Source organism: Cannabis sativa, chromosome X (assembly GCF_029168945.1).
Source record: "Cannabis sativa cultivar Pink pepper isolate KNU-18-1 chromosome X, ASM2916894v1, whole genome shotgun sequence".
NCBI classification, from domain to species: Eukaryota; Viridiplantae; Streptophyta; class Magnoliopsida; order Rosales; family Cannabaceae; genus Cannabis; species Cannabis sativa.
The window spans coordinates 81,088,909-81,115,837 of record NC_083610.1 but is presented as its reverse complement, the minus strand read 5'-3'; the positions used below and the strand labels follow the sequence as shown (position 1 = coordinate 81,115,837).

The following is a 26,929-nucleotide window of genomic DNA, read 5'->3' as shown; positions in this document are numbered from 1 at the left end:
AAAGACCATTCTATTGGAATGACATTTTAATACTTTAATATGCAACTAAACAAAAGAATAGAATGAACATTGTTTCCTTTCCATTTCATTACCTCAAACTAAATGCCACCTTAATCTTTTATGTACATAGGCTGAGTTGTATTAGTATTTTAATTCTATTCATCCAATTGTAATTCTTGGTGGCCTAAGAGACCAACCCAATCAAAAGATTGGGAATTTCGAGAAACAAGCCTCTCAAAAGCTCGATATTGTAATTTTTTCCCTGTTTTTTAGAATAAAAATCACTAGAGAAATTTATTACATAGTATTTATTTTGAAAAATAGCTAATAGAATATTTTTACTCTAAGATTATTCTATCAAATTTGTGGAATTTTAAAAGCAACTAACCGATAACTAGAGCTCTAAGTTGGGTAGGAGCTCATTTTGGGAGACTTGAGATCCTAAAGAGGAAGGGTGGCAGTAGCGAAGGCTCCACAATTGCAATGACTGTTAGAAATCAAAATAACTAAAAATACAAAATTTAAATATAATCTAGAATACAATAATAATTAAAAATAATTAGGTATACATACCTGATTGATCTATGGCAATTACCTTAAATTGATAGTTTAATAGATGAAACAATATGTATTTATAGAGTTAGAGATAAGATTTAGATACATAATTCTAGTTGGACTGAGTCAGGACATTATAGGATTCAATTAACTAGAAAAGTTAACACTTATACTTCAACTAAATTTTATACACAGTTTATAAGCCCATTAACTATTGATAACTAACAATATAGACTAACATAACAAAGAATCATCTAATCAACTCATATTTTATTAAGACCAATAAAAGTTAACGTAAGACAAATAAAATATCGAACATTTTTCCACTTGGACTACATTAATTTTTTTTAATACATATATGTTATATCAAAATAATTTTCTTTAAAAACAATTCATGGATTGAACAATAGGAAAACATTTGTGGCCACTTTATAAACAATAGTTCTTTAATAGCATTTCAACATACTAGTCCAAATTTAACTTTTAATATTTATGATAATCATATTGTTTTTCAATCAACAAAAGTCATTCATAATAACAAATATTAAAGTATTAAATAGACATGGTCAATAAGTCTAATAGTGTGGGAAAAAAATATGTTCGACATGTGATCAATAAAATAATTTAATTTCTATATCAATCCTCAATTTTACTGATTATATAATGCTTAATAAATAAGTCAGTGAAATTAACCATTTACTACTAAATAAATAAGTCAAGGCCACTAAACATGTTTAAAAAATTAAGCCAACAAAATATCATTGTCCGTAAGCAATTAAATTTAAAAGACAACAATCACAACAAGATATGAACTACATAATTTCAACTACATGTTTTCAATGCAATGATTCTCGAGAATATAACAACACACAATTGAAAACATAAACATCCAATAATAAAAAATTATTAGCCCACAAAACAAACCAATCAATTCATAACATCAATAAGAAAATTACATATAAATTAATCTCAAATAATATAACAAGAAACTACCACTAACCCAACGGAACAAAAGATTATTAAATGTTCATATAAACAACATATTTACTAAACAACACGACACTTAACCATGTGGTTAGAGAATCTGCTAACATCAACACAACATGTGTACAACAATATTATTATCACAATAGATTAGTATAGGAGAGAAAATATAATCAACTAGTCGTATTTCTAAAATCAAATTCTTTAACTACAAAGCTTGCAAAGATGTCCCATAACATGCGAAAAACTCGGCATACATAGTAGATGATGTGATTAAAGTTTGTTTAACACTTTTTCAAGAATTAGTTGTATTAGCCAAAGTGAAAATATAGCTAGAAATTGACTTCAACTCATCTACACAACCACCAAAATCTAAATCTTAATAATAAACAACTCGGGGATCGTCGACATGCTTATACACAAGCATAAAACTATTCCCTCTTTGAAATTATTCCATGACTTTCTTGGCTGCAAAAGCATTGACTACAAAAGCACTGTTAGGCAAAATGCAAACCTGAGCATAAATCAAATTCCCTACTACACTTACATATGTGATGTTCATCATTGTTTTTCTTTCCAAATCGTTCTTAGGACATTGTTGTTCAGTAAACTTGTTCCCCTTCAAAATAGGAACAAACTAGCCTTCCATAAATTCACGTTGAAATTTTTGAGCACACGATTAATATAAGTTTTTTGGTAGGTGGATGTTCAGCATCTAAATCATTTCACAAATAAAATTAACCATATTAACAGCATAACTCTTAGACAAAAAAAAACCTCAAAGCTTCTACAACAATTAGAGTTTTCGTGGTGGGTTTGTTTTTCAATTTCTCCTCTCCCTTTACAATTCACAATCAAGACAAAATTAGTCATCATTTATAAATATCAAAAGAGAAGAGATTAACATTGTAAAGGTATTTTATATAAAAAGAACGATACATACCAGAGACGTACACCAATTCCCCACTGACAGGGGAGGATCGATCCTTCATTAAGTGTATTGTGACTGCGTGTGGTTTTTACGGGGCAAGTAGAAGTGGAGTTCATGCCAGCCTCATCAGTATTTGGGAAGTCGAATGCCAGGTTATTGAGAAATTTGGTTTGTTGAACAGTAAATCGGCTCATTTTTTGTTCTATAAAAGATCAACTGCTAGTATCATTTTGTTAGTTGTGTATGTGGATGACATAGTTATTAATGTAAATAATAATGATGAGATCTCATCCCTGAAGTCTTTCATTCATACCCAGCTTTACTTGAAGGATTTAGGGGTGCTCAAGTATTTCTTGGGAGTTGAAGTTACTCGAAGTAAAAAGAAAAGGTATTTTTCTGTCTAAAAGGAAGTATGTACTTGATTTATTAACAAGAACGGAAAAATTTAGAGCAAAATCTTGTAGTACTCCAATAAATCCAAACGTGCATCTTACACGTGATGGGAAACTATTTGCAGATCCTGAGAAATATCACAGATTAGTTAGAAAGTTGAATTATTTAACTGTAAATAATCTAGAAATTACATTCTCAATTCTCAGTTCGTGTTGTTAGTCGTGTTGTTAGTCAGTTTAAAAACACCAAATTGAAACCAAGTAAACCATATGTAGCATATATATATATATATTTGTCAAAGACTTCAAAGGAGAACACACAAAAAAAAAAATATATATATATACATATATAAGAGACTATTTTTGATGAGATTAGATTACCTGGCCCACCAGTGAGAACATTCAGACAGCTCCCCCCAAGAGTCTGAGATGAGGCGTTGCTATTTAAGTTTCCATCTCCCTTACAGTTTATCAATACCTACTGACAAATCTACTGATCCTCCAGCTGCCTCAAGCGATTTCGCATCCTCTTCTGCCTTGCCTAGATCATCCTCGCTTGCTACAAGGCCCCCATAAACAGCACTCTGTAAAACATAATCAGATATATACACGAATTAATCAGATATTGAAGAGTCTAGGCCGAGTGAAAAAAAGGCATGCATGAATAGACAGTAATTCTCTGCATCAAGAAGAGCACATGTTCTTTCGAATAAACCTCCAGTCTTGTAATGTAGCCAATTCAATAATAGTTCATTTCAGTTATAATCATTTGTTCTGGTTTACTGAAAATTTCCTGTATTGTTGTGGTTTTGTATCATAGGCAGGGCACACCCACACCATTTATCCAACTTAATATTCAGAATATAATTAAAATCCAACTAAAACAAATAAGTTGTATGAATTAAATACAGCTATCAAATTGAAGGAAGATGCCATGCAAGTTAAACATTTGCTTATGATACGTATGCCTCTAAAACTTATACAATATTGGCCTAACAAAATAAAAAGCTTGTTTAAAGAGACAATATTTAAGCTAAACACTAACACAATCAGTTCTTGTTCTAGAGAGCTTCTTAATCAAATTGAAGGAAGATGCCATGCAAGTTAAACATTTGCTTCTACAGAAAATGTCCTATTTGGCAGTTGCTGTAGTTAACGTCTTAGCCAACGAACGATGGAGAGAAAATGTCAACGATGTTCTCAACAAGTACATTTTATTTAAATTCTCACCTATAGATGCTGAAGTTGTACTTTTGTTGTAAGTCTTAGCATATTTTCCTTCTCACAATGTTGGTTACACTTTCAGGAATGAGAAGGAAGTACTAGTTCAGGGATATCAAAGTACAAAACAAAACGAACACAAAGTAGGGACAATTATTAGTATTAAATTTCATTATAAATAAGAGGACACAAATAAATATGGAAGAGAGTTGTGTAGTGGTTAATACAATCCAAAGACAATAATAATAATAATAATAATAATAATAATAATAATAATAATAATAATAATAATAATACAACCATTTTTTCATGTATTCCATAAAACATCATGTATTGTACTGAAATAATAATATTAAGGCTTCATGAATCATAAAACTTCTAATTATAAAATATGCTACATAACCTAAACCAACATATTACTCTATCCATCAAATTTGATCCACACTCACAGAATTTCCCCCTTCCTCTCTTCTCTTGCTTTCTTCCATTTCTCTCACCAAGACAAAAATACCTAAACCATAAACTAAGATTCAAAATCAAATCCAAAACTTAAACTCCAACAAATATCCACTTACGACACTAATTCATGAACTACACTTTTGTAAAAGACTTTTTGGTTTAGACTTCAGCAGTAATTTGAGCAAACACAATGCTTTGCAATGGTCTCTCAATCAAATTTTCAAGATACAATCGATTCAGAAAATTTGATAAAAACAATGGCAAGGCATAACGATGGGACCAACATTAAATATCGTTTGACCATCGTTAACCATCATTTTAGCATCGTTTTGGCAACTAAGATAAAATATTCATAGTAGTATCGTTGCAGAAAATTTGACAAAAATAATGGCAAGCATATTAATAGGACCATCGTTGACAATCATTTTAGCGCCATTAGCCATCATTTAGCCTCTTAAAAATCAGGTTTTCATGCTATCATTGTTAACCACCGTAGCGTAAAATTTGATAAAAGCTTTGCTAAGCATAACTTTCCACTAATTGTCAATCTTATGTAATTTTTTTATTTTAATTTTGGTATTTCTTTTTTCGAGAAATATAACATCTCCTCATTTCTAGTCATTGATCATAGGCAAGCAACATCTGCTGTCCTCTTCTTCATATCACTCATGCACTCCCTCTCTCTCTCTCCCTTTCCCTCTCCCTCTCCTCACCTCATATGGAATCTCTGGCTTGTTTACTATACAGTATTTAGAATTGAAATAAATTAATAGAGAAATGTAACGAAAAAAAAAAAAGAAGAATAATCGAAATTAATATTTTGAATATGTTGTTTACTAAAATTGTTTGGAAATAGAATAATAATTATTTATCTTGTTTATTTTATTAGGAAACGTAATCGGAATATTTAAATTAACTAAATTGTCGTTTTACGCTAAACTATAGTATATGATAGTTATTTTGTAAGACATTTTAAAGATTTCTATATAATATGAATTTTCGAATTTAAATTCTACTATTCTATTAAAGAGGATTATTCTATTGTTTGTATGAGTTTTATGATATTTTATGTGCTGTTTTATTCTTATATTGAGGCTAATGCCTTAATAAACTTTTTAAAACTTTGCTTGGAATTTAAGCTTTGGATTGGATTTTGAATTATAAAATCATTGAAATATACATATGCATATGTATATGTATAGATTTATGGTTCGGGTATTTTTATTTAGTGAGAAAGAAAGGAAAGAAAGCAAGAGATGAAAGAGTGAATAGTACGACAGTTGATCAGACTGGAATTTCGAGAGATAGATGATTAATGATGGTTTAAAGGAGAGTGAAAAATGAGAAGGAGATAAAAAGGGCTTAAGATGTGAGAGAGAAGGGAGAGATGAGGTCATTTGAATGGAAGGGATAGTTTGGTCAAAATATTACAGATTAACTTATTTGTCCAAATTAAGTTATGTGGAATCCTATTGTCATGACTAGGAGAAACTCGTCAAGAAGTAGTAAGTTCAAATTTGATGATGCTCGTGATCTAGTTCTCAGTGAATAGATCCGACTGAGACAGTCAAGTGGATCACCAACCTCTTCAAATCTACATATAACGTCATGAGGAGGATACTCAACCAAAGGGAATGGAGATGGGAGATCTAACTAACGAGATAGATCAAAATATAAAAGGTCCAAATCTTAGAATCGCAATATTTCCCACTAAGTACTATAAAAATCAGTGCAAGAGTGCATCCAAGAACCAAGATGTGAAGGTAGAGACAAATGTTACTTCCACCTCTAACAAAGATGATGTGCTGATGCTCTTTGAAAGGAATATTCGAGGAATTCTTGGATAGTTATAAAGGAGAATTCTTCGAGAGGTGGCCTGAGAAACCTTGGAAGGTATGTCCACACAAGGAAGATGCCCCTTATGCTATTGTTGGTAACAATGTAGTGCAAATTAAGTTGAATGTGTCCCTTTAGCAGCTAAAGGATGTTAGGCACATCCCCAACCTAAGAAAGAACTTGGCAATTTGCCTAATAAGTCTCAGTACACTTTGTTTACTCTAGGAGACTGGGGGAATAGCTTCGATAGGGGATTATTTTGTATTATGGTCTTTTAGTAAGTTATCCCCATTTTTGTATTAGTGGTTGTTTTAAGTTAAGGGTCTCAATCATCTTTTTGTACTGTGACTGAACCTATAAATATAGGGGTGAGGGATTCATTTCAACTAGCTTGGCATTAAAGAGTTGACTCTCTGTGGAGATACCAATCCTCTCAAAAGATTGGGAATTTGGTGAGATGAGCCTTTCAAAAGCTCGATATTATAACTTCGTGACTGTTTGTATTAAAAGGGGAAACTTCCAAGTCTACATTCAATTGAGATAAACATGTGCGAAAATTACATACTAGGAAAGCAGAGGAAGGTCTACTTTCAAACAAATGGTTGAACCCCAGAGAATGAAAGCTTGTTTCCTATGATGATTAGGACAAACGACTACTTCATCTCCTGCTAGGAAACACTACCTCGTGACTTTTATCAATGATCACTCGTAGAAGGTAGTGTTTTACTATCTAAAACATAAATTTGAAGTGTTTGAAGCTTTCAAGAGATGAAATGCTCTAGTTGAAAATGAGATATACTTGATAAATAAAAGGCTTAGAAACCACATATGAAATGTGAGTATGAAGACATGCTATGAGCACGGGAGTCAAAGGGAGAGAATTGTGTCACATCCTCAACAGAATAATGTAGTTGGGTGTATGAGCAGAATGTTAACAAATAAAACCAAAGGCATTCGTATACAGTCGGGTTTACCAAAACAATTCTAGGAAAAAGCAATCAACTTACCTGATCAATTAGGACCTATTAGATCTATTAGAGCACAGAATACAAGATGTATGGAGCAGAAAAAGCTTAGAAAAGACGAAGGATGTGAATGTGAAGACACTGTTTTCAAAAAGATTTGTTATGAGCAGGGGATTCAAATGGAAAAAAATATGTCGCGCACACCTCAACACACTAGTGATGTAACAAACTAAGAGCTTTCCATGAAAGAGGAGATGCAATCTCTAATCTCCAACAAGGAGCAACTCGCAAAAAAAGAGCATGCTATCAGGTCACGACTAGTTGTCAAAAGAATCTAATAGAAGGAATGAGTTGACTACACTGAAAATTTTACTTCCATTGTGAAGTTCAATACTATCAGGTCACTATTGAGTGTCATCGTTAAAGATCTTCATCTTGAATAGTTAGAAGTAAACACCACATTTATTCACAAAGACTTAGATGAGGAGGTATACTACATCAGCTATTTTCTCAAGAAATGGGAAAAGAACACGGTATGCAAACTTGAGAAATGCTCGTATGGCCTTACAGAAGCACCAAGATAATGCTACATAAAGTTTGACAGCTACATGCACAAGGAAGATTTCCAAAAATGTAATGTTGACCACAATTGCTATTTTAAAAGATGTAGATCCGAAAATATCATTTTACTACTTTATGTCAATTGTCAATGTAAGTTAATAACAATTATAGATATGAATGATATCAAAATGTTGAAAATGGAAAATGAGTATGATATGAACTTTGGTCCAGCAAAAAAGATTCTTAAGATACAAACAACAAGGGATAATTATAAAGGGATTTTGCAGTTTTCTCAATCAGAGTACATCAAATGTGTTTTGCAAAGATTCAACATGACGACAGTAAGCCAGTTAGTACACCTTATGCAAGGATCAGTATCCTCCAACAGGGGAAGACAGAAATCTCATGACTAAGGTTCCTTATGTCTTACCCATTGGGAGTTTGATCTGCGTGATGGTTTGTACAAAACTAGATATCGATCAATAGTAGAATAGCAAAAGTTAGTCATATTAATATTGGAGAAGATTCAAGGATGTAAGACTACAAAGGATAAGTTGACCAAGACTCCGGTTATAAACAATTTGAAGTTGTGTTCAACTTCAGTTCTCCTAACAATACCAAAAGAACTCTAATTTCATCGCTACGAGTAATGAAAAGAGATTAAAATCAATCTCTAAGTAGAAGATTGTTAAGGTAATAAGACCAACTATTTTTTTAGCTCAAATTAAGTTTTATGAGTATACTTAAAGAATGCTAAATTGGACAAATTTCAATGGGAGTCACCTAACCATAAAGTAATTTTCACCATCATTTTTATTTCCAAAACCTATATAATAAAACCATAGATGGACTATCATTTATAATATATCCTAAAGAAAAGAATTAGAAAGTTTAGAGAGATGAGCTTGTAAATAAAATAAGAATCAAGAAAAAAACTTGCATACAAAGATCTACAAAATTTTGAGCAAAATCAATACTTAACTATGGTTTGCAATGGCACTATCAAATTTGGCCTCAAAAATCAAATTTTTACGGTAGCCTCCTTGCAGAACATTTGATCTTTAGTTTAGCGTAACGACAAAAACATCATCAACTATCGTTTTACCATAGTGAACCATCGTTTTACAATCATTTTATCATCATTTTGGCCTTAAAAATTAAGTATTCATGGTATCATCGTTAAGCATCATTACATAAAATGTAGTAAAAACTTTTGCAAGGCAAATCAATTAAGTCGTGCTAATTATCGTTTTATCATCGTGAATTATTGTTTTAACATAGTTAATTGTCGTTTTAACATCGTTTACCATCATTTTGGCCTCTACGATAATGTTTTCATAATACAACTTTTGTTGCATAAAATTTGATTTAAAAAATAACTTTTGCATAGCATAGCTTTTCATTTCGTTGTCTATTTTCGATTACATCTACACTTTTTGAGTGTGTTAAACTTTAAACTTCAAGTGTATAGAACTTAAAATTTTGATCATCTAAGTCAATCTTCATTACAACATCAAATGGATGGACAAATCGACATATGTTAAAATTTTACGTTCTACATCCTAAACTTAAGTATAATGCAATCTAAACATGTAGATTTGAAAAATAAAAACTCAAATCAACAATCGAATTAAAAGTTATGCCTCACTTAAATTGTTATCAAAATGTTATGCAATGATGGTTACCAATGATACCATGAAAACATTACTTTAAATGTCAAAACGAGACAAATAAAAATTTAATTTTAGTGGTCAGAATGATGTTAAACGATGGCCTCGTAAAAAAATCGTTTAAGAAGCTAAATTTTCACATAAAACCATAGCAAAGTGCCATTTTTTTTGTTCATATCTTAAGGGAAAATAAAAAAAAAATTATAACGCAATTAAAACTAAAAATCTTATAGGGAGGTGTTCAAAATTATAAATTAGTGTCCTAAAATGAAATATTCAACAAGATATGGATTTAAAAAACCTTTAGGGCTACGGATGGAAATGGGACGAGAAACACGAGCGGAGTGCACCCCTATCTTTGTCCCTATTTACAATTTTAATTGTATGTCGTTCCCACCCTCGCAGATACTCTTTCCCATAGGGGACAAGGCGGGATGAGACTTATTTATTTAAAAATAACGATTATTTAAATTTTAGTATAAAAAATGTAGAGTACATAAAATTAAAATAAAACATTATTCATAATTTAAAATATAAAATATTGCCTTGAATAAATTTTCTTATATGTAAATGTTAAGAATATACTAAAAAAACAAAACAAAACAAGAAACGATATTTAAGAAAATGAACAAAATATTAAATGGTCCTCATCACGTTTAACATTCAAGATGACAAATTATCGACGTCCATGCCCCTATTTCAAGCACCCTTTTTTCAAAGAGGACGAGGCTATTCACATTGCATTTGCTTCCCCATTCAGACGGAGAATGCTTGTAAGACCCATCCCCGTGGGAAAAATATGCATGTCTCCATTCGAGGAGGTGGAAAACTGCCTCTGAGGCTACACCTCAAAGGTGTAACATATTGACGTGCATGAGGTTCCATCAATCACGACTAGGGTTGTGTTTTTCTTAACCCAATGTGGATTTTTTTTTAGTTTTTCAAGCTTTTCCTTTTTTTGAAATTAGGAGAGGGACGCATTGAACTTGGAACCTCCTTTATGTGAAGAGAAATGCAGTATCACTAGGCCATGCATATGACACATAAGATATTAATAAATCTAAAAACATAAAAAATAAAACCCTAAACTAAATTCCTTACTCCGTCTACCACTCAAACATCTTTCTTCCCTTCATCACTCAACAGGCACGCAGCATCTTCTCTCCTTATCGCATTCACCCACCCTCCCATATCGCCCATGCACTCGCTATCCTTATCTCATCACCTTAGACAAAATCTAGTATTTTACTATCAACTATTAAGAAGAAAAAAAATCTTATTTCGAGTAATTTCAAAAGATATCATTTGTGTGCCTACAAATGTTATCGAGAATACATTCCATTATTAATTAGGAATTTTTTTTAAACATGTAATTTTATGTATTATATGATTGTTATAAAATTGTATATTGTTTGTACATGTTTTATGATATTTTATGTAATTTTTGTTCTTATTATTGAGGCTTACGCCTTACGCATAGGGAAAATGTCTCAATTCCCGAATTAAGTTTTTAAAATCTTGCTTAGTTTTAAGTTTTAAATTTGTTTTAATTTTGAAGGTTGAAACCCTACCATAGATCAAAATTTGATCTTTGGAGAATAAGTTGAAATGAATGAGAAATCTAATATCGAATGGGTATAAACCATAGATTTAGAGAAGAAAAGGTAAACCTAGGTTAATACAACCTTCTTCACTTCCTCTTGAACAGAGTCTGAAACTTCCTCGTAGCTCCATCGGAATACATGGACGTCATCAGAATAGATGGTCGGCACTGAGGAGATCGAAGAGACGTTAGAGAGAGGGTAAAATACTACAATACCGTCTTACATTTACTTTTATGTATAAAATATTATGGTTTGTATTGTGTTAGAAGTAGTTATTGTGATAATTAATACGTTACAGAGTTTTATCCAAATATGATGTTGTATTTATTTAATACAATACAAACCCATTATACAGGTGCCAAGAGAAAATACAGACCTAAAAACTGGTTCATCAAATTGTAAAGTCACTTCATCTTGGAGGAATTTTCGTAGAGATTCCAACAATCAGGTACAGTCTGTATAAAACAGAAAGTGTGAAAGGAAAAATGTTATCCATAGTGTTGATAACATTTGCAACATTCCATCAACATGGAACCTTATATTCAGAATCAAACTATCAAAAAAATTTGCAACAAAAAAATCATGACTTTTTTTTCGTTAACGAAATTAAATAAAAATAAAATAATCAAGGGTCAGGAAACTATATAAACCTGCAACAGAACCAACACATTTGGGAAATCATAACTAAATCGAACAGAAAATGAAAATTCAAAGCACTGAATTTACAAGATGCCAAACAATTTCAACACACTTTAAACCAAGAACTTGCACATAGTTTACGAAACCAAACATCAAGGTACATTGTATGACAGAACAGATTACATACATTTTAATGTTTCTTGACCTTGGCTGTTTATCACATATAGTGTTTGTTTGGTAATTAATATATAATTAAAAATAAAGTTCTGTTCTCGCTAATGCATGCACTTGCCTGCTATCACTTGTTTGAAATATATATATATATATATATATATATATATATAACAATCTTTTACTGTACATATGAATAATTAATTAAGTATTAGCAGGAAAAGACAGCAAATAATAATTGTAAGACACCCACTTGGGATTAAACATAAAGGGCACCCCCAAAACTCTGTTGGGAAGCAGAGAATTCATTGAAGAAGACTTTTGATCAAACATATGACAGCCACTCTCAAATAGAAATAAGAAATAAATTAAATTTTTTATAAATCCAAAACCATTTCAAAGACAGATAATTGAAAATGAATGTAATGAAAATCAAAGAAAGGAGTGTAATGAAAATCAAAGAAAGGAGTGTCATGAAAATCAAAGAAAGAAGATGATAACACTAGAATTCCAAAACAGAAGATACCAAACGTGACCCTTATGGAGAGGTAGAAGAAACTTACCACATATATATTCATCCATGGAGATCAGAGCGACTAGAAAGAAGATGAACCAGTTGATGTTGATCAGATCTTTGACGATTGGAATGAGGCTGTGAGAGAGTTTCGTTGAGTGAGAGTGTAGAGAATATTACGAGACTTGATAAAATATTACAAAACAAAATACCATCTTTTTGCAAGTTGTATTGCATTAAAGTATTATGATAGATTATACATACAATACAATATGTATCCCAAATATTGTATTGTAATAAAGTTATACAATACAAAAGGTGCTTATACGGTTCACCAAACTTACCCTAAATTATGGATTTAAATCGAAATCAGATTATGTCTCCAGTTTAATTTGGGTACAAGACAAAAGCCTTGTTATCTGTTTCAATCAGAATATACTCTTCCTCTTCTGCTCGATCTTTAACCACATACAACGAAAAATAAGCATTAATATTATGAAAACATCAAACAGTATTTAACCACGTTAGCAAAGTACAACTGCTGGAAACCAAAGTCTGCCGGAGACATATCAAAAGAAACAACTAGAAACGTAACTAAAAACACACTAAACAATAGATTGCCCATCCATCTTGATCAATTTCCTTTTGTACTTTCTTGATGAAGAACTGATTGTAGTCAGAGGAGTAATCTCTTCGACAACCCGAAAAATTTTAACATCCAAGCAAAATGAGTCATTAACAGGACTACCGGGCTGAAACACGCACACATCATATTCTTCCAAGTTGTTGTCTGTAGCAAAATGATTCCAACCAGAAGAGAGCGCCGCAGATTTGCGAAGCTGGTTGTAGTTAAACCTTGTACGCCATTCTCTCTCTCCATATCGTAGAAATACATCTTGGTTTTCCAAAGAGATATATTTCATGACCCAGTCAGTAGGGAGTAACTGATCAAGCAAAAGATAATGACAACCAACAGTAACGATTTAGAAGTTTTAATTAATGTTTTAGCTTTGCATAAAACTCAATAAAATTAAATGAAACACAATTTTAACAGACATCATTAATGAACAAGATCCATAAGGAAATAACAGTTTTACCACAAAGAATCTCTTGTACACATGTGAGGGTTTCATGACTACTATTAAGCCCTCACTGTTTGATTCTAAAATTTGAGAATGCGCCAACTGCAAGGCAAAGTTTTTCTCATCTTCAGTTACAGGCCTTCTATTTGATGAATACTGCACACCATATGGTCCAGATTTTTTGGTAGGTGTATGTTCAGCATCTAAATCATTTCACAAATCAAATTAACCATGTTAACAGCATAATTCTGGAAAATAAAAAAACCACAGAGCTTCTACAACAATCAGAGTTTTCGTGGTGGGTTTGTTTTTCAATTTCTTCTCTCCCTTTACAATTCACAATCAGGACAAAATTAGTCATCATTTATAGATATCAAAAGAGAAGAGATTAACATTGCAAAGGTATTTTATATTAATAGAACGGTACATACCGGAGACGTACACCAATTCCCCACTGACAGGGGAGGATCCTTCGTTAAGTGTATTGTGACTGCGTGTGGTTCTTACGGGGCGAGTAGAAGTGGAGTTCATGCCAGCCTCATCAGTATTTGGGAAGTCGAATGCCTCTCCTGATGGTACCAAGCTGCCATCGTTATTGTTGGATACTATGCGACGACGAACAGTAGATTTTCTGTGACCCCCCTTATCATTGCTCAGGCTGATAACTTGGTCTCCTGATTGTAGCCACAGACCATCAAAATTCCTAGACTTTTTCACCTGAGTGCATTCAACATTCTCAAAAGAGTCATTGTTGGTTTCATCACAAGAAGTTCTCCTGGATACCTTCTTACTCAAGGTACCATGATCATCCTTTTTATGCCCACAAATCTTCACAAAATATGAAAATTCCTTCTCACACATATTTTGTCCATTGAATATAAGAACCTCAAAAACAGACTTCCCACTATACTTAAAGATCAACAAATCATTCTCTGCCAAACCGTGATCATTCACAAACTCTTGCCAGCCATGTTTGAAGTACAACGTGTCACCGGTGGTTGTTACTCCTACACTCCAAGTACCACCACCAGGACCTTTAAGGGTCACACATTCTGGCAATTTCTCTCTTAGGCTACTGGAAAACTTTTTGGGAATGGCCTGCAATTTCATGCAGAGTATCATCTAAACATAAGAGCCAGATTCTACCTTTAAAATTAAAAGCATAAGATAATCAAAATTCATAAGCCTGATCAAACTAATACATGCACAAAGGGGTGGTACACGTGAAACTGTGAAATCTAAAGCCAAAATAAAGTAAAACCCAAAATCAACTTTTTTTACAGGATTTGCGATGTCTGTGTAAGCCAAACCCTAAAAAGAAGGGCAACCCAGGGTTGACATGAATAACATTTTGCCCAGAACACACAATAATAAAGATTAGGGATTTATCCAAAAATTAAACAAAAGAAAAACATAATTATAAAGAAATCTCAGTTAACAATTTATTCATCAAAAAGAAAAACAAACAAGAACAAGAAAAGGAAAACAGACCAGATGCCGATCGAAACCAGAGGCCATAATCTGAGAAAAGTGGATGTCTTGAAAACGAGTCCAGTAAATTTCTTCAGCCCATTTAGTGCACTCCACACACGAATCCCCCATTTTTTAACAGCCCCACAGATCTGAACAGCTTCAAATACAAAGAATGAGTTGTAAAAGTAGAAACTAAACAGTTGTTGAAATCAAGTCAATAAACCATGTATGTATGTGAACCGGAAAAAAGAAGAAAAAAATGAGAAAAAACCTCCAAAAATACGATAACCAGAAGAAAATAGGGTATAATAGGCTAGCCAGGAGAACACTGGAGGAACTGAATTTGGGCGAAATATTATTTGAACTGACTAGATTTTGGCACCTGCGAGCGAATATAATAATACCAAAAGATAAGAATGACGTGTTACTAACTATCTCAACTGGACTCAAATCCAATATATTTTAAGCCCAATATGGCCCAATATCATTCCAATTCATCTTACTTTACAAAAAATTTGCAGAAATACCATTTTTTATTAGTCATATTCACAACATATTTCTTGTTTTTCCCACTCTCTTTACACATTTATTCACAGCGGTTTTCTTTTTTTCATTTTATGGGGAAATAACTTTTTTCCAAATTTTGTGGGAAAGTTTAAATAAATGCTAAAAAAATTATGGGAAAAAATAGTGATTTTCTTAATGTGTTATTATTTTTTTTTTATCTTAGTTATAATTTTGTCTTGAGCAAAATTATTTATAAAAAAAAGATTTTTTTTTTCGGCTAAACCATCTCAACTATTACTTTACTTGTACTTTACCCTTTAAGCTCAAATTTTGACAGTAAAATCCTTCAAATTATTAAACTGCTTGCAAATTTAAGGTGTCATTTATTTTTTACCGTTAGTTGCCAATATGAACTGTTTATGTGTATACTTTTATATATGTGTCAAATTTATATTGTTACACCTAATATTATTATTTTAAAAGTATAAAAATTATTTCAAAATTTATAGTATTTTTTATTTTTAAAATGTTTTATTTTTATTTTTTTATAATTTTATTTAATTTTTAAATAATATTAGGTATACCAATATAAACGTGTCATGTGTATAAGAGTGTATACATAAACAGCCTATAGTGACAGCTAACTGAATGACACCTTAAATTTGCTACTAGTTCAGTAATTTTGAGAGTTTTACCGTTAAAATTTGAGTTTAGAAGGTTAAATGCAAGTGAAACGATAGTTAGGAAGATTTTGTCGCAAAAAACTCTAAAAAAAATTACATTTATTTTATTTTTTGTAAAAATAATCATATTATCTTTGTGTTTTTTTGGTACTTGGTATCTTTATTATACACAATCACTTGGAACATTGAAGACGACATTGAATAACAAATAGTCAGTTTTTTTTTTAAAGGTAACCGTTTTAAGTTAGAAAAAAAAATATTAAACAAAAATGAAGATATTTCTTTTATTTAAAAAGGGTAATTGTTTATTTTAAAGGCATGTTAAACTACAACATTAACGATTTATATAGATGTTCCGAAAAATTAGATAATAAAAATTTTATATTAGAAAAGAAATTTTTAAATGTGTTCTTATCCCACTAACATATCTACAAAAAGAAAACTATATCAATATCAAATTAAATAAATAATAAAAATATAAAAATTTCTATTATAATGTAATAACTATAACTTATCATAACCATTATATATATATTGAAAATAATTTCTTAAGAAAATATAAATGAAAGAACTAAAATTATTATGAAAAGTTACTTATCTTCATGAAGCGTTTTATTGAAAATGTGTTATTTCAAATCTTAACAATAAATATAGAACAAAACTTGTTATAAAACCAACTCAAGTAAAAATATCTCAGAAGGTCCAAGTCTCTATTGGTAAAAGTGTCACCATTACATGTGACGTTGTTTTACACTCTGTAATATAATTCACCAAGTATACTCAATTAGTTTCTTAAAAAATTAAACAAAGCAAAAATATTAAAGTGAACTTATTTTGGTGAAGCTCTTTTTATAATAGTGTCATCCCCAAATCTAATCCTATAAAAAATTGTATCAAGATTAACTATAAATACATACAAAATTGCCTTAAAAATATACTAAAACCAGTCAAAACAACACCAAAAACAAACCGAACCAAAATAACAATTAAATATATATATATTTTTTTTTTATTTAAGCGTTTATATATTACAATCATGCGTGCAGAATCGGCTCATATTTTGAAAAGTCTGCAATAATATGAGGTTGTATTGTGTCGGCTTATAAAAGATATAGGTCGTGTCGTGTCGTGTCGTGTCGTACCAATATTTTAAAGGGTAAGCCCAACACGCCTTGTAAACTCATATTTTCGTGGCGTGCTCGAACTCATGTCATGCCTTACTCATGTCGGCCCATTTTTCATAAATGAGTCAAACCGTTTTCTTATACGGGCTCGAATATATGTTCTATTTTTCACTACTTTTTTCAATTAATAAGTTAATTACTAAATTATATGTATTTTGTACAGTTTCAATTATTTTATATAATTTTTCAACAATAATTTACACATAATTATATAAAAAAATTAATTAGAATTTGAATATTTATTAATAAATACATAATGTATTATTATTATTTTTAAATTATAAGAATTTTTAGCGTATTATGCTTTTATATTAATTTACTCGTACTTATGTGTCGTACTTTCGGACTTATCATACCGTGTCGTATTTAAGCTTATTTTTTTCTAATATCGTATTATGCCAATTTTTAAAATCGTATTGTGACGTGCCCAAACAAATATTTTTTCGTGATGAACAATACTCTTATCTCTCAAACTCGTGTCATGTCCAAAAACCCGACCCGTTATTTACACCTATAGGAGGGTAACATGTTAATCTGATTGTAACCAAGAACTCATAATATATAGAAGTTATCCTTAAGGTTAGCGTCATGCCATACTCCTCGCCACCCATATAACCATTTACCTTAATGGAAACATGTAGTAAAGATAAAATTATTAAATAAAATTGTGAAGGTAATGGGTTTTTTTTTATAATTACTGTAAATGAAAAGGCTTAAGCATACATATCGTAAAAGAAAATAAAAATTAAAAAACAAAAACAAAAATTATTCGATTGATTTTATTAAAGGCATAATTTTTTTTTTAAAAAAAAAAAACAAATATATATAGTATAATTACACTATTTCTCTTTCTTTTTTTTTTTTTTGTCAATTTTAGGAGAAATGAATCTCATAAACATAAGAATAATTAATAATTTTGTTTCTTGAACTTTCGACACTACTTGATTCTACCCTTAAAATATCTGATTTGTTAAAATTTTCTCTTTCTATTAGATTTCATCTCATTATTTCGTTTAAATATTAGTGTGTCTTTATAAATTAACAATTTTACCTCCTAAACACTACAACTATCAAATCGTACCCCCTCTAAATAAAAATGAAACATTCAATATTTTTTTTTAGATCTTAAAAAATTAATTTATATCTTATAAAAATATTTTGAATGATTAAACAATTTAAATTTTGAATGATTAAAAAATTTAAAATTTTAAAACTAATGAAGCGATTTAAAAAATAATTATTTTTTATTAAAAAATCTATTTAAAATATAAAAAAGTATATTAAAATTTCAATATCTTGTATAAACTCAAGGGTTGTTTGACTTCATAACTTAAAAATTGTTTCAGTTTTTAAAAATAGAAAATAACTTTTAATACTCTTATTAAATTTTTTAATAATTTTTAAAAAATTTTAAAATTATTAAAAATTATAATTTTAAGATAATTTTTTTTTAATAAAATAGGACAAAATTTAGTATTGATCAAAGTTTAAGATATAAAAATATTAGAAAACAATAAAATAATCAAAACCTAACAAGAGTGCAAAATCAAGTAGTGTCAAAAGTTCATAAAATAAAAGTACTAAGAGCATCTTTAGTATTGTTTTCTATTTTTTGTTTTCAAAAAGTTAATTTTAAAAATGAGAATAGAAAATAGTTTTTGAAATTTTAAAATACAAGTCACGTTTGGTTAGTGCTTTTTAAAAACAATATTGACCAAAAATGAATTTATTTTTAAAACAGAAAACAACATTTTGTTATTTTCAAAATACTTTTTTGTAATTTTATTTTCTGAAAACTGTTTTAAAAAAATAAAACCAAACAAGCTAAATTATTTTCAAAAAACAATTTTATATTTTTAAAAACAAAAAAAAACAATTTTTTAATTATGATGTCAAACATGCACTAATTATTTTAAAAATAACTTTCAGGTTTTTTTTAATAAAAAAAGGATGAAAAGTAAAACTACTTAAAAATTAGTAGGAAAAACAAAGCCATATTTAATGTAATTTCCCCTAATTAGTTAAAGCTTCCACGCCGCTTCCATCCACCCAAATCAGATGAAAGAAAGTTGCACAAATGAGGCAGCTAGAAGGAAAATTTAATTTAGAAAACGCTGAAAACTAAACTCATTGAGACAATAAGGCAAATGCACTCGAATTTGAGCAAGGAGGCTAAGTTCACCACAATGTATTTTCCAGGAAAGTTACCCTGCTGTGCTATCATACTTGTCTTAAAGGACACATATATAATAAAATAGCTAATATTGGTAGAACATTACAGGTCACAACGAAAGATGATCGCTAGTAGATGAAATCAGAGCGAGGTTATTAGACGTTGATTCTCCAACTTGATGATCCAACCCTCTTTTTCCCACCCCGGATATATGTACACGCATTTCACATTTACCAACCAGTTCGAAAATGCAGACGTCTCCTATTTTGACATCGTTTCCACGAACAAAAGCCATCCAACCTCCACAGAATGTGTGCACAAGTCGCCCTTGCGAGTCTGGGACAGAATTAACAGTCCAACACTCTCCATTCAAATTACGAAGTAAAATCTCAGTTTTATAATTAGGGAGGTGCGCTATAGAAAACTGGTACGGGATTTTCTGCATAAAATGAAACAAAACATAAAGCTTCATATCTTCTGCACAGGGGTTCACTAACCAACAAATAAATCAAATTTAGTTCAGATCTAAAAAAACAATCTCCAATAAATTTTACGAGAAGTATAACCCAGATACAAGACTCACCAAGGTATAAGAACCGCTAATGTTGAATTTCTTCATGATCTTCACGAAGTTGGGGAAACAAGAAGAGAAGGATCGAGCTGCTCGTTCTTCGTCAAGTGCTAACAGCAATCTTGGACCACTTCTAGGTTGTGATCCTAGTTCATCTTCGACACCTCTTGACCTGTGAACAACTGTACACTTTTACAGTTTAAAACTCTTTTCAAGTCCAAAATATTAAGGAGTATAAACATTTCAATTATACAAGTGCCACAGCCTTTTAACGATGGTAAGAGCCAACAAGAATCACTATTATAAGAACACCATAGCTTAACATGCTGTTCTGCAAAATTAGTTGTGCATCATTACTACTTTCTCCTTTCCTTATTCTAACAACAATTACCCCATTTCCACCTTTCAACGACCAGTAAACAAGAGCCATAATAAAATAGTGTAAAACATACAAGAACACTGCAAAGTACAAAACTAGTGTACTTAGTGGCATTATTGTCAAGTATTACAATTGGAACACTCACCCAACTTTTTATTGGCTGCTTTGGACTGAGAGCAAAGTGCAACTTTAGTTAAAGCTTTTGACGCACTGCTGCGTTTCTTTGTATCATTAGCATAGGGAGCCTCTGTAAGCTTCTTTGAAACTTTTTTATCAGATACATCTACCAGTTTTAAGGTTTTAGAATAAGCCTTAGAAGAGTTTCCCCTCAGTTTCTTTGACAAACCTTTGATACTCTTATGTGATGTCACAGCATGCCCTGTGTTCGGCCTACTAGAAGTAACTTTACCACTTTGGCAGTCAACATCTTCATCTCCAACTCCAAGAATGTGCACACGAAATTCACACTCACCCATAAGTTCAAAAATGCAGACATCTCCAATCTTGATAGCATTGTAACGGACAAAAGCCATCCATCCTCCACAAAGAGTATGACTTGTATGAACTCTAGTAGATGGTACGGAATTAACTGTCCAGCATTGTCCGTTCAAATTTTGAAGTACAATCTTTACTTTGCAATTTGGAAGGTGTGCCATTGAAAATTGATAGGGTATGTTCTACAAAAAGTAAGAAACACACATGTACAATAAACTAAGAACTCAAACAAAAAAACTAAAAGACAAATAAAACAAAACGAAAACCCACCAGAGTAAATGAACCACTGACATTGAAGCTTTTCATTATTCTCACAAAATAAGGGTAGCAAGAAGTAAATGACTGAACCACTTCATGTGCTGAGGACATTTGCACACAACCTCCACCATTTACATTAAATCTGTCTCCATTGCTACATAAACTCTGCAAGGCCTTTGCTTTAAATAAAACTATATCCAAATCTGCAATAAAGAATTATCACTTAAAAATCTGTTAGAAAATTAAATAATTAATAATAAACATAAACACTTGTTATTCAAGAAATTCTTTTTCACATTGATAAAAAATCTTTAAGCTAACAGAATTTTATAATACAAATAGTTTATGCTATAAACAGGGAGATTATGTGCACAGATGTAACTACATAAAGTTTAGATTGCAACAACTCCAAAATGATAATAGCTCTTATCTAGTCTACATTCTATCAGGACTTTATATATGATTCGTCTCTGCTGTGAGGGAAAAAAAAGAGCTTCTATAAATTTTATATTGAAAAACCAAAAGAGAACATTCAGCCACCTTACCAGGCCTTTCATCACAATTTTCTGAGTGGGAGGTAATCGCATAACTCTTTGACAATTGTTGAGTTTCTTTTGAATAATCTATATGTTCACATGGTCTTGTCACCCCATCACAATGGCATCCATTCTGACGACATAAATCCAATACTGCTTCCTGGGTTCTGTGAATCCGATCTGGATAAAGTTCAGGAGAACCCTCTCTCATTTTCTTTAGAACACCTTCAACAATTCTATCTGAAGACGAGATACCATCCTCCCTTACTCTTTTCTTCCCCAAATCTTGATCATGGAAATTTTGACTGCATTTGGAATGAAATGCCACCTCTTTCTCACATGCACTTTGATCAAAAATTTGCACAGTGAAATGCAACTCGCTGTCATACCGGAAGATTAAAAAGTCACCACATTCCACGTAATTATCTCTCACAAATGTCGGCCATCCATGATGGAGGAATAAATCACCATTGTTCTGAATCAAATTAACCAGCCATGTCTTGCCGCTAGGACCCTCTAATGCAACAGAACCAGAAGATCTTCCTTCCAAGTGTTTCATGAATTTCGTAGGAATTTTCTGCGATAGATTGCAACGTGTCACCCTCCAACAATGCAACAGGTATTCCACCAAAATACTGACAAGACATAGTAACGTTTCCTTTCACGAAAGCGAAATTCAAAGAAAAGAAAACCCAGCAACATTGAGCATAGATGAAGTCTTGAACAATCTAATTCTAGCAAAAAATACCCAGCTTCCTTATACTAGGCAGTAGGCACAGGCAGTGCAATAGTTAGAGGGTAGTACATTACTTCCAACTTAGATTTCTGGGAAAAGGAATTCAAAATGTAGGTGCTAAACTACTAGTTTTGGGTTTTAGTTATGAAATGAAGAACCTTATTTGGGGTTTGGAACCGCTAATAACTCAATTTCATATACCTGATTTACTCTCAAAGCATGCAAATGAGAAAATGGACACAATAAATAGCCAAAATCAAACATTTACCCAATCAAAATCCTCCCTTTTTCCTTGAAAATAAAAATTCCTAACGAAAAAACAAAGCTCTAACTCTCTGCTACCAAATCTTTCTAACCATTATAATCTTCATACTGTAATACCCAGAAATTTCCCCTAACCCTAATTTCTTCAAACGCACAAGAAAAAAAAAAAATCAAAAACAAAAGCAGAAGAAGAAATACAACAATAATTAAAGAAAAAAACTCTATTATTATGATGAAAAGATTGATTACCAGTTGTTCTGCGCTTAAGTGAGAAGAGTAAAACGCATAGAAGTGAGGCCTTTTACCACTGGGCAGCACTATCATAGATTCTGTTTCCATGGAAACCGACAGTTTGACCTTTCTCACTCAAAAGAACTGATTTTTCAGATCAAATTTTCTAGGCAACCAAACGACCCTTGGACATTTTCCTGGCAATTACATGAAGGAATAAATTATGAAAATAATGAGATGATCAAAACTCAAAACTCAAAACCAAACTGTTTTGTTTTTGGTTGATGCATTACACCACCACCAGTACTACAAGGCGCGTGCTCACACGTTCCTGTAAGCAACCTTTGGGGAGACTGAGAGTCTGAAACAGAACCGAACGTATTCACACGCGATTTCATTCGCGTGAACGTTTATATGAAAATGGCTCCCCCAATTTTATTTTACTTAATGAAAGTAAAGCCTATCTAAATATATGCAGCAAGTACACATTTAGAAGAGTAATTACATAAACAAGAGATTAGTAGTTGAACAAAAATAATTTAACTAATTTTAATTTATACGAAACTTAGGTGCATGTAACATACTAGATCACTCAATTAACCATTTGATAATTAAATACTAATAAATGCATTAATGATAAAAACGATTTTAAAATACGTCTCGAAACGCTGGCATGCCTCATCTGTCTTTAATGCATGTCGGCCGTTTCAGTGTGAAAAATTAGAACATAAGAGAGAGTATTTGAGAAATGATGCTAGAAAATCATAACATGTCTTTGAATTCATTTCACTATATATAAACTTTAGTTGATAGTACAATTTAAAAATCAAGAATACAACTAAACTTAACTACCAAACAACTAACTAATTAGTTTGTTGGTCATCATACTCCCTCAAACAAATGGGTAGAAACCACTTTAAGTTTAGTTTTCAAATAGTGAAATCGATTTTTAGGCAAAGATTTAGTAAGTGCATCAGCAATTTGATCAACTGAATGAACATAACGAACAAAGAGTTCATTGTTGAGGATTTGATCTTGAACAAAGTATTAATCAATCTCAATATACTTGTAGCATGCATTAAAAACCAGATTAGTAGCCAAGGCAACTGCACCCTAATTATCGACCCAAATAATGGGAACAACAGCTAAAGTAACCTAAAGTTCAATGAAGAAAGATTGCAACCACTTAAGCTCGGTATCAGTGTTGGCTAACACATAGAATTTAGACTCAATAGAGGATCGAGCAACTACTTGTTGCTTCTTAGTAGACCAAGAAATCAGATTTGGTCATAGGAACACTACATAGCCCTATGCGGACCTTCGAGCATTAGGACAACTTGCCCAATCAACATTTGAATAGGCTTCAAGAGACATTCCAGAAGCTAGTTTAAAGAGCAAACTTTCAAAAATATTGCCTTTCAAGTAACTTAGCAATCGTTTACAAGCTTCCTAGTGCACATTAATAGGAGCATGAAAGAATTGAGAAAGCTTGTTAATGATGTTGCAACATCAGGCTTGGTCCAAGTTAAATATTGCATAGTACCCAATGTACCTCTGTAAAGAGTTTTTTTCTCAAATGGTGTGCCTTCAATGAGAGCAAGCTTGAGAGAGCTGCTAGTAGGACTATAACACACCTTAGCACCCTCCAAATGAACTATGACTAGGAGTTTTATGATGCATTTACTTTGAGATAAGTACATATCCTTAGGAGTTCTATGAATCTCAACTCCAAGAAAATAGTAAACCTGTCCCATATAATTGAGAGAAAAGGATGAATTCAAATCACTAATTAATTTCTCAACAAGACTTGAACTAGGCCCTATAATCAAAATGCCATTTAGATAGACAAGTAGGATGACTAAATTAGAGTTAGAACCATAGACAAACAAAAAAGTGTCTGCATCAAAAGCCTTGAATCCCCAACTAAGCAATGTAAGTTTAAGCTTGTCATTCTAGGCACAAGGTTCTTGCTTTAAGCCATAAATGGCATTGTGAATTTTGCAAACATAAGTAGGGTGATCTGGATCTTCAAAACCCTATGGTTATGTATAATGTCTCTTGAAAAGTGTCGTTAAGAAAGGCATTAGACATATCCAAATGCCTCACTTCCCAGTTAGATGACACATCTAAAGCAAGAATCGACCTCACAGTAACAATTTTTACCACATGATTGAATGTGTCCTCATAATAAATCTCTAGTTGTTGAATATATCCTTTAGCAACTAATCTAAATTTGTATTTATCTAAAGAAAAATTTGCTTTTAACTTAATTCGAAAGATCCACTTGTTGCCAATAAGAGTCATATAAGACGCATAAAGAACTAAAGTCCAGGTGCATTGAGTTCTTAATGCATGAAACTCTTTGGATATTGAGGCATTCCAAATTGGATTCTTAAGTGCAACTTTTACTGATTTAGGATCACTAGGCAATAAAGACTCATGCAATTTATGCTTGGTAGCTATATAAGTCGTTGGCTTGTAAATACATTGCTGGGAACTAGTTACCATAGAGTGAGTTCTTTGAGGCTCAATTGCAGGAACATTATCTGATGAAGAAGGCTCAAAAACAGATTCCACAGCTGCAACAGGAAGAGAATAAGATATTGACATCTCAGGAAGTGGATATGGCAAAGGAGTGTTGGAATTTTATGCCTTAAATAAAACTCAATTTCAATGTAATCTTAATTTTATTATCAATAAAATAACAAAAATTATTTTATTACTTATTTCGTATATTACTTGGTTCACATGTTTATTTCATTGATCATATGTTTGATATATAAATTTTAATAAATCCTTATCATATTAATATTCATGATTATAGTGGTGTTTACGTATTTGAAAGTAATTATGATTATATGATATAAACTATTTTAGTCCCGTAATTTATCAGTGCACTGGATTTACACTGACGTGATAATCAACGATGTGATTTACTTGCACTTCTATAAGTATAATATCTTTTCCATTTCATAACAAAGTAAGTCTGTATCAGATGTATTAGCAATACATCAGACTAGACTAATATTGACAGTAGAAAAGATATCATAATCTTACCCGCTTACCCGTAGGACTAGCCCATACTTACATCTTGAGAACACGGTAGTGCAATTGAGTGGGAGCTTTAATCATAGATATGGAATTTATAGCTTCTATAAACACTTAGAAGTAAAACGATAGTTTCCTTAAAACTTGGATAAACGAGTTTAAATGGTGGAGTACTCATTTCAGTAATTATATAATTTACTGGAATATCATTTACAAGTAGCTAAGTATTTTAAGGATAAAATACATTGAGGGGTCGATAATTTTGTCGCTAATCGATGTGGACTATCTATAGAGGATCATTGATTGTTTAAATTAAAATATTGGATAATCATAGTGTATCTATTCTTGGTAAATAGAGCATTCTATGTAATTAAGAGTACAATTCTGAATTTATAGTGGAGTCGGGAGGAATTATTAAGAGTACAATTCTGAATTTATAGTGGAGTCAGGAGGAATTATTAAGATAGAGAATTAGTAAATTCTAAAACTGCTTATTAGGAGCTTAATTATATAAATCCACGATCCCCACACTATCTGAGATAATATTGTCTTATAGACTCAATTAATTGGTTTAAGTATTTTATCTTATTTATGAATTTTACTAAACAAGGGCTTATTTGAGAAAAAAAGTAAAGAGATGGTTTATGTTGACTCAGAAATTTGGATAGAGATTCCTAAGCCACACTCACTTGCTAGATTGGCGAGAATAAAATATTTGTTAAGTATTTGTAAGAGAGACACATCAAATTTATAGTATTTCACTCTCTGTATCGTAACAGTAATAGAGCTACGTCTAGTTCGAGTTTT

The 26,929-nt window shown here is 31.4% G+C and overlaps 2 protein-coding genes across 5 annotated transcripts; both read right to left on the bottom strand.

The window, feature by feature from the left end:
* Positions 1-12,718: 12,718 nt before the first annotated feature.
* Positions 12,719-15,457, bottom strand: LOC115699937 (B3 domain-containing protein REM16). 2 transcript variants are annotated; one of them, XM_030627485.2, is made up of 5 exons: positions 15,329-15,457; positions 15,076-15,206; positions 14,016-14,682; positions 13,600-13,787; positions 12,719-13,446 (listed from the first exon to the last, which is right to left on the bottom strand). In XM_030627485.2, the coding sequence occupies exons 2-5, from the start codon at positions 15,184-15,186 to the stop codon at positions 13,108-13,110; spliced, it is 1,305 nt and encodes a 434-aa protein (XP_030483345.1). In that variant the 5' UTR covers positions 15,187-15,206; positions 15,329-15,457; the 3' UTR covers positions 12,719-13,107. The 2 variants fall into 2 exon arrangements, with proteins under 2 accessions (XP_030483345.1, XP_030483350.1); XM_030627490.2 differs by having other exon boundaries at positions 15,076-15,214; positions 15,329-15,452.
* A 4,104-nt stretch (positions 15,458-19,561) lies between these two features.
* Positions 19,562-23,595, bottom strand: LOC115699925 (B3 domain-containing protein Os11g0197600). 3 transcript variants are annotated; one of them, XM_030627476.2, is made up of 7 exons: positions 23,368-23,565; positions 23,093-23,271; positions 21,853-22,420; positions 21,320-21,510; positions 20,700-21,231; positions 20,188-20,357; positions 19,562-20,043 (listed from the first exon to the last, which is right to left on the bottom strand). In XM_030627476.2, exons 2-7 carry the CDS (start codon positions 23,180-23,182, stop codon positions 19,714-19,716), a joined length of 1,881 nt encoding a protein of 626 aa, XP_030483336.1. In that variant the 5' UTR covers positions 23,183-23,271; positions 23,368-23,565; the 3' UTR covers positions 19,562-19,713. The 3 variants fall into 3 exon arrangements, with proteins under 3 accessions (XP_030483336.1, XP_030483334.1, XP_030483340.1); XM_030627474.2 differs by having other exon boundaries at positions 23,093-23,595; XM_030627480.2 differs by lacking the exon at positions 23,368-23,565 and having other exon boundaries at positions 21,853-22,478; positions 23,093-23,347.
* Between the last annotated feature and the right edge of the window lie 3,334 nt (positions 23,596-26,929).

Coding starts and splice junctions, on each gene's coding strand:
- LOC115699937 (XM_030627485.2), bottom strand. CDS start 15,186: ATGGGGGATTCGTGTGTGGAGTGCACTAAATGGGCTGAAGAAATTTAC. Junction 13,788..14,015: donor GGAATTGGTGTACGTCTCCG/GTATGTACCGTT, acceptor GAAATGATTTAG/ATGCTGAACATACACCTACC. Junction 13,447..13,599: donor TGTACAAGAGATTCTTTGTG/GTAAAACTGTTA, acceptor TTGCTTGATCAG/TTACTCCCTACTGACTGGGT.
- LOC115699925 (XM_030627474.2), bottom strand. CDS start 23,182: ATGGAAACAGAATCTATGATAGTGCTGCCCAGTGGTAAAAGGCCTCAC. Junction 22,421..23,092: donor ACTTAAGCGCAGAACAACTG/GTAATCAATCTT, acceptor AATCTATCGCAG/AAAATTCCTACGAAATTCAT. Junction 20,044..20,187: donor TTAGCGGTTCTTATACCTTG/GTGAGTCTTGTA, acceptor CATTTTATGCAG/AAAATCCCGTACCAGTTTTC.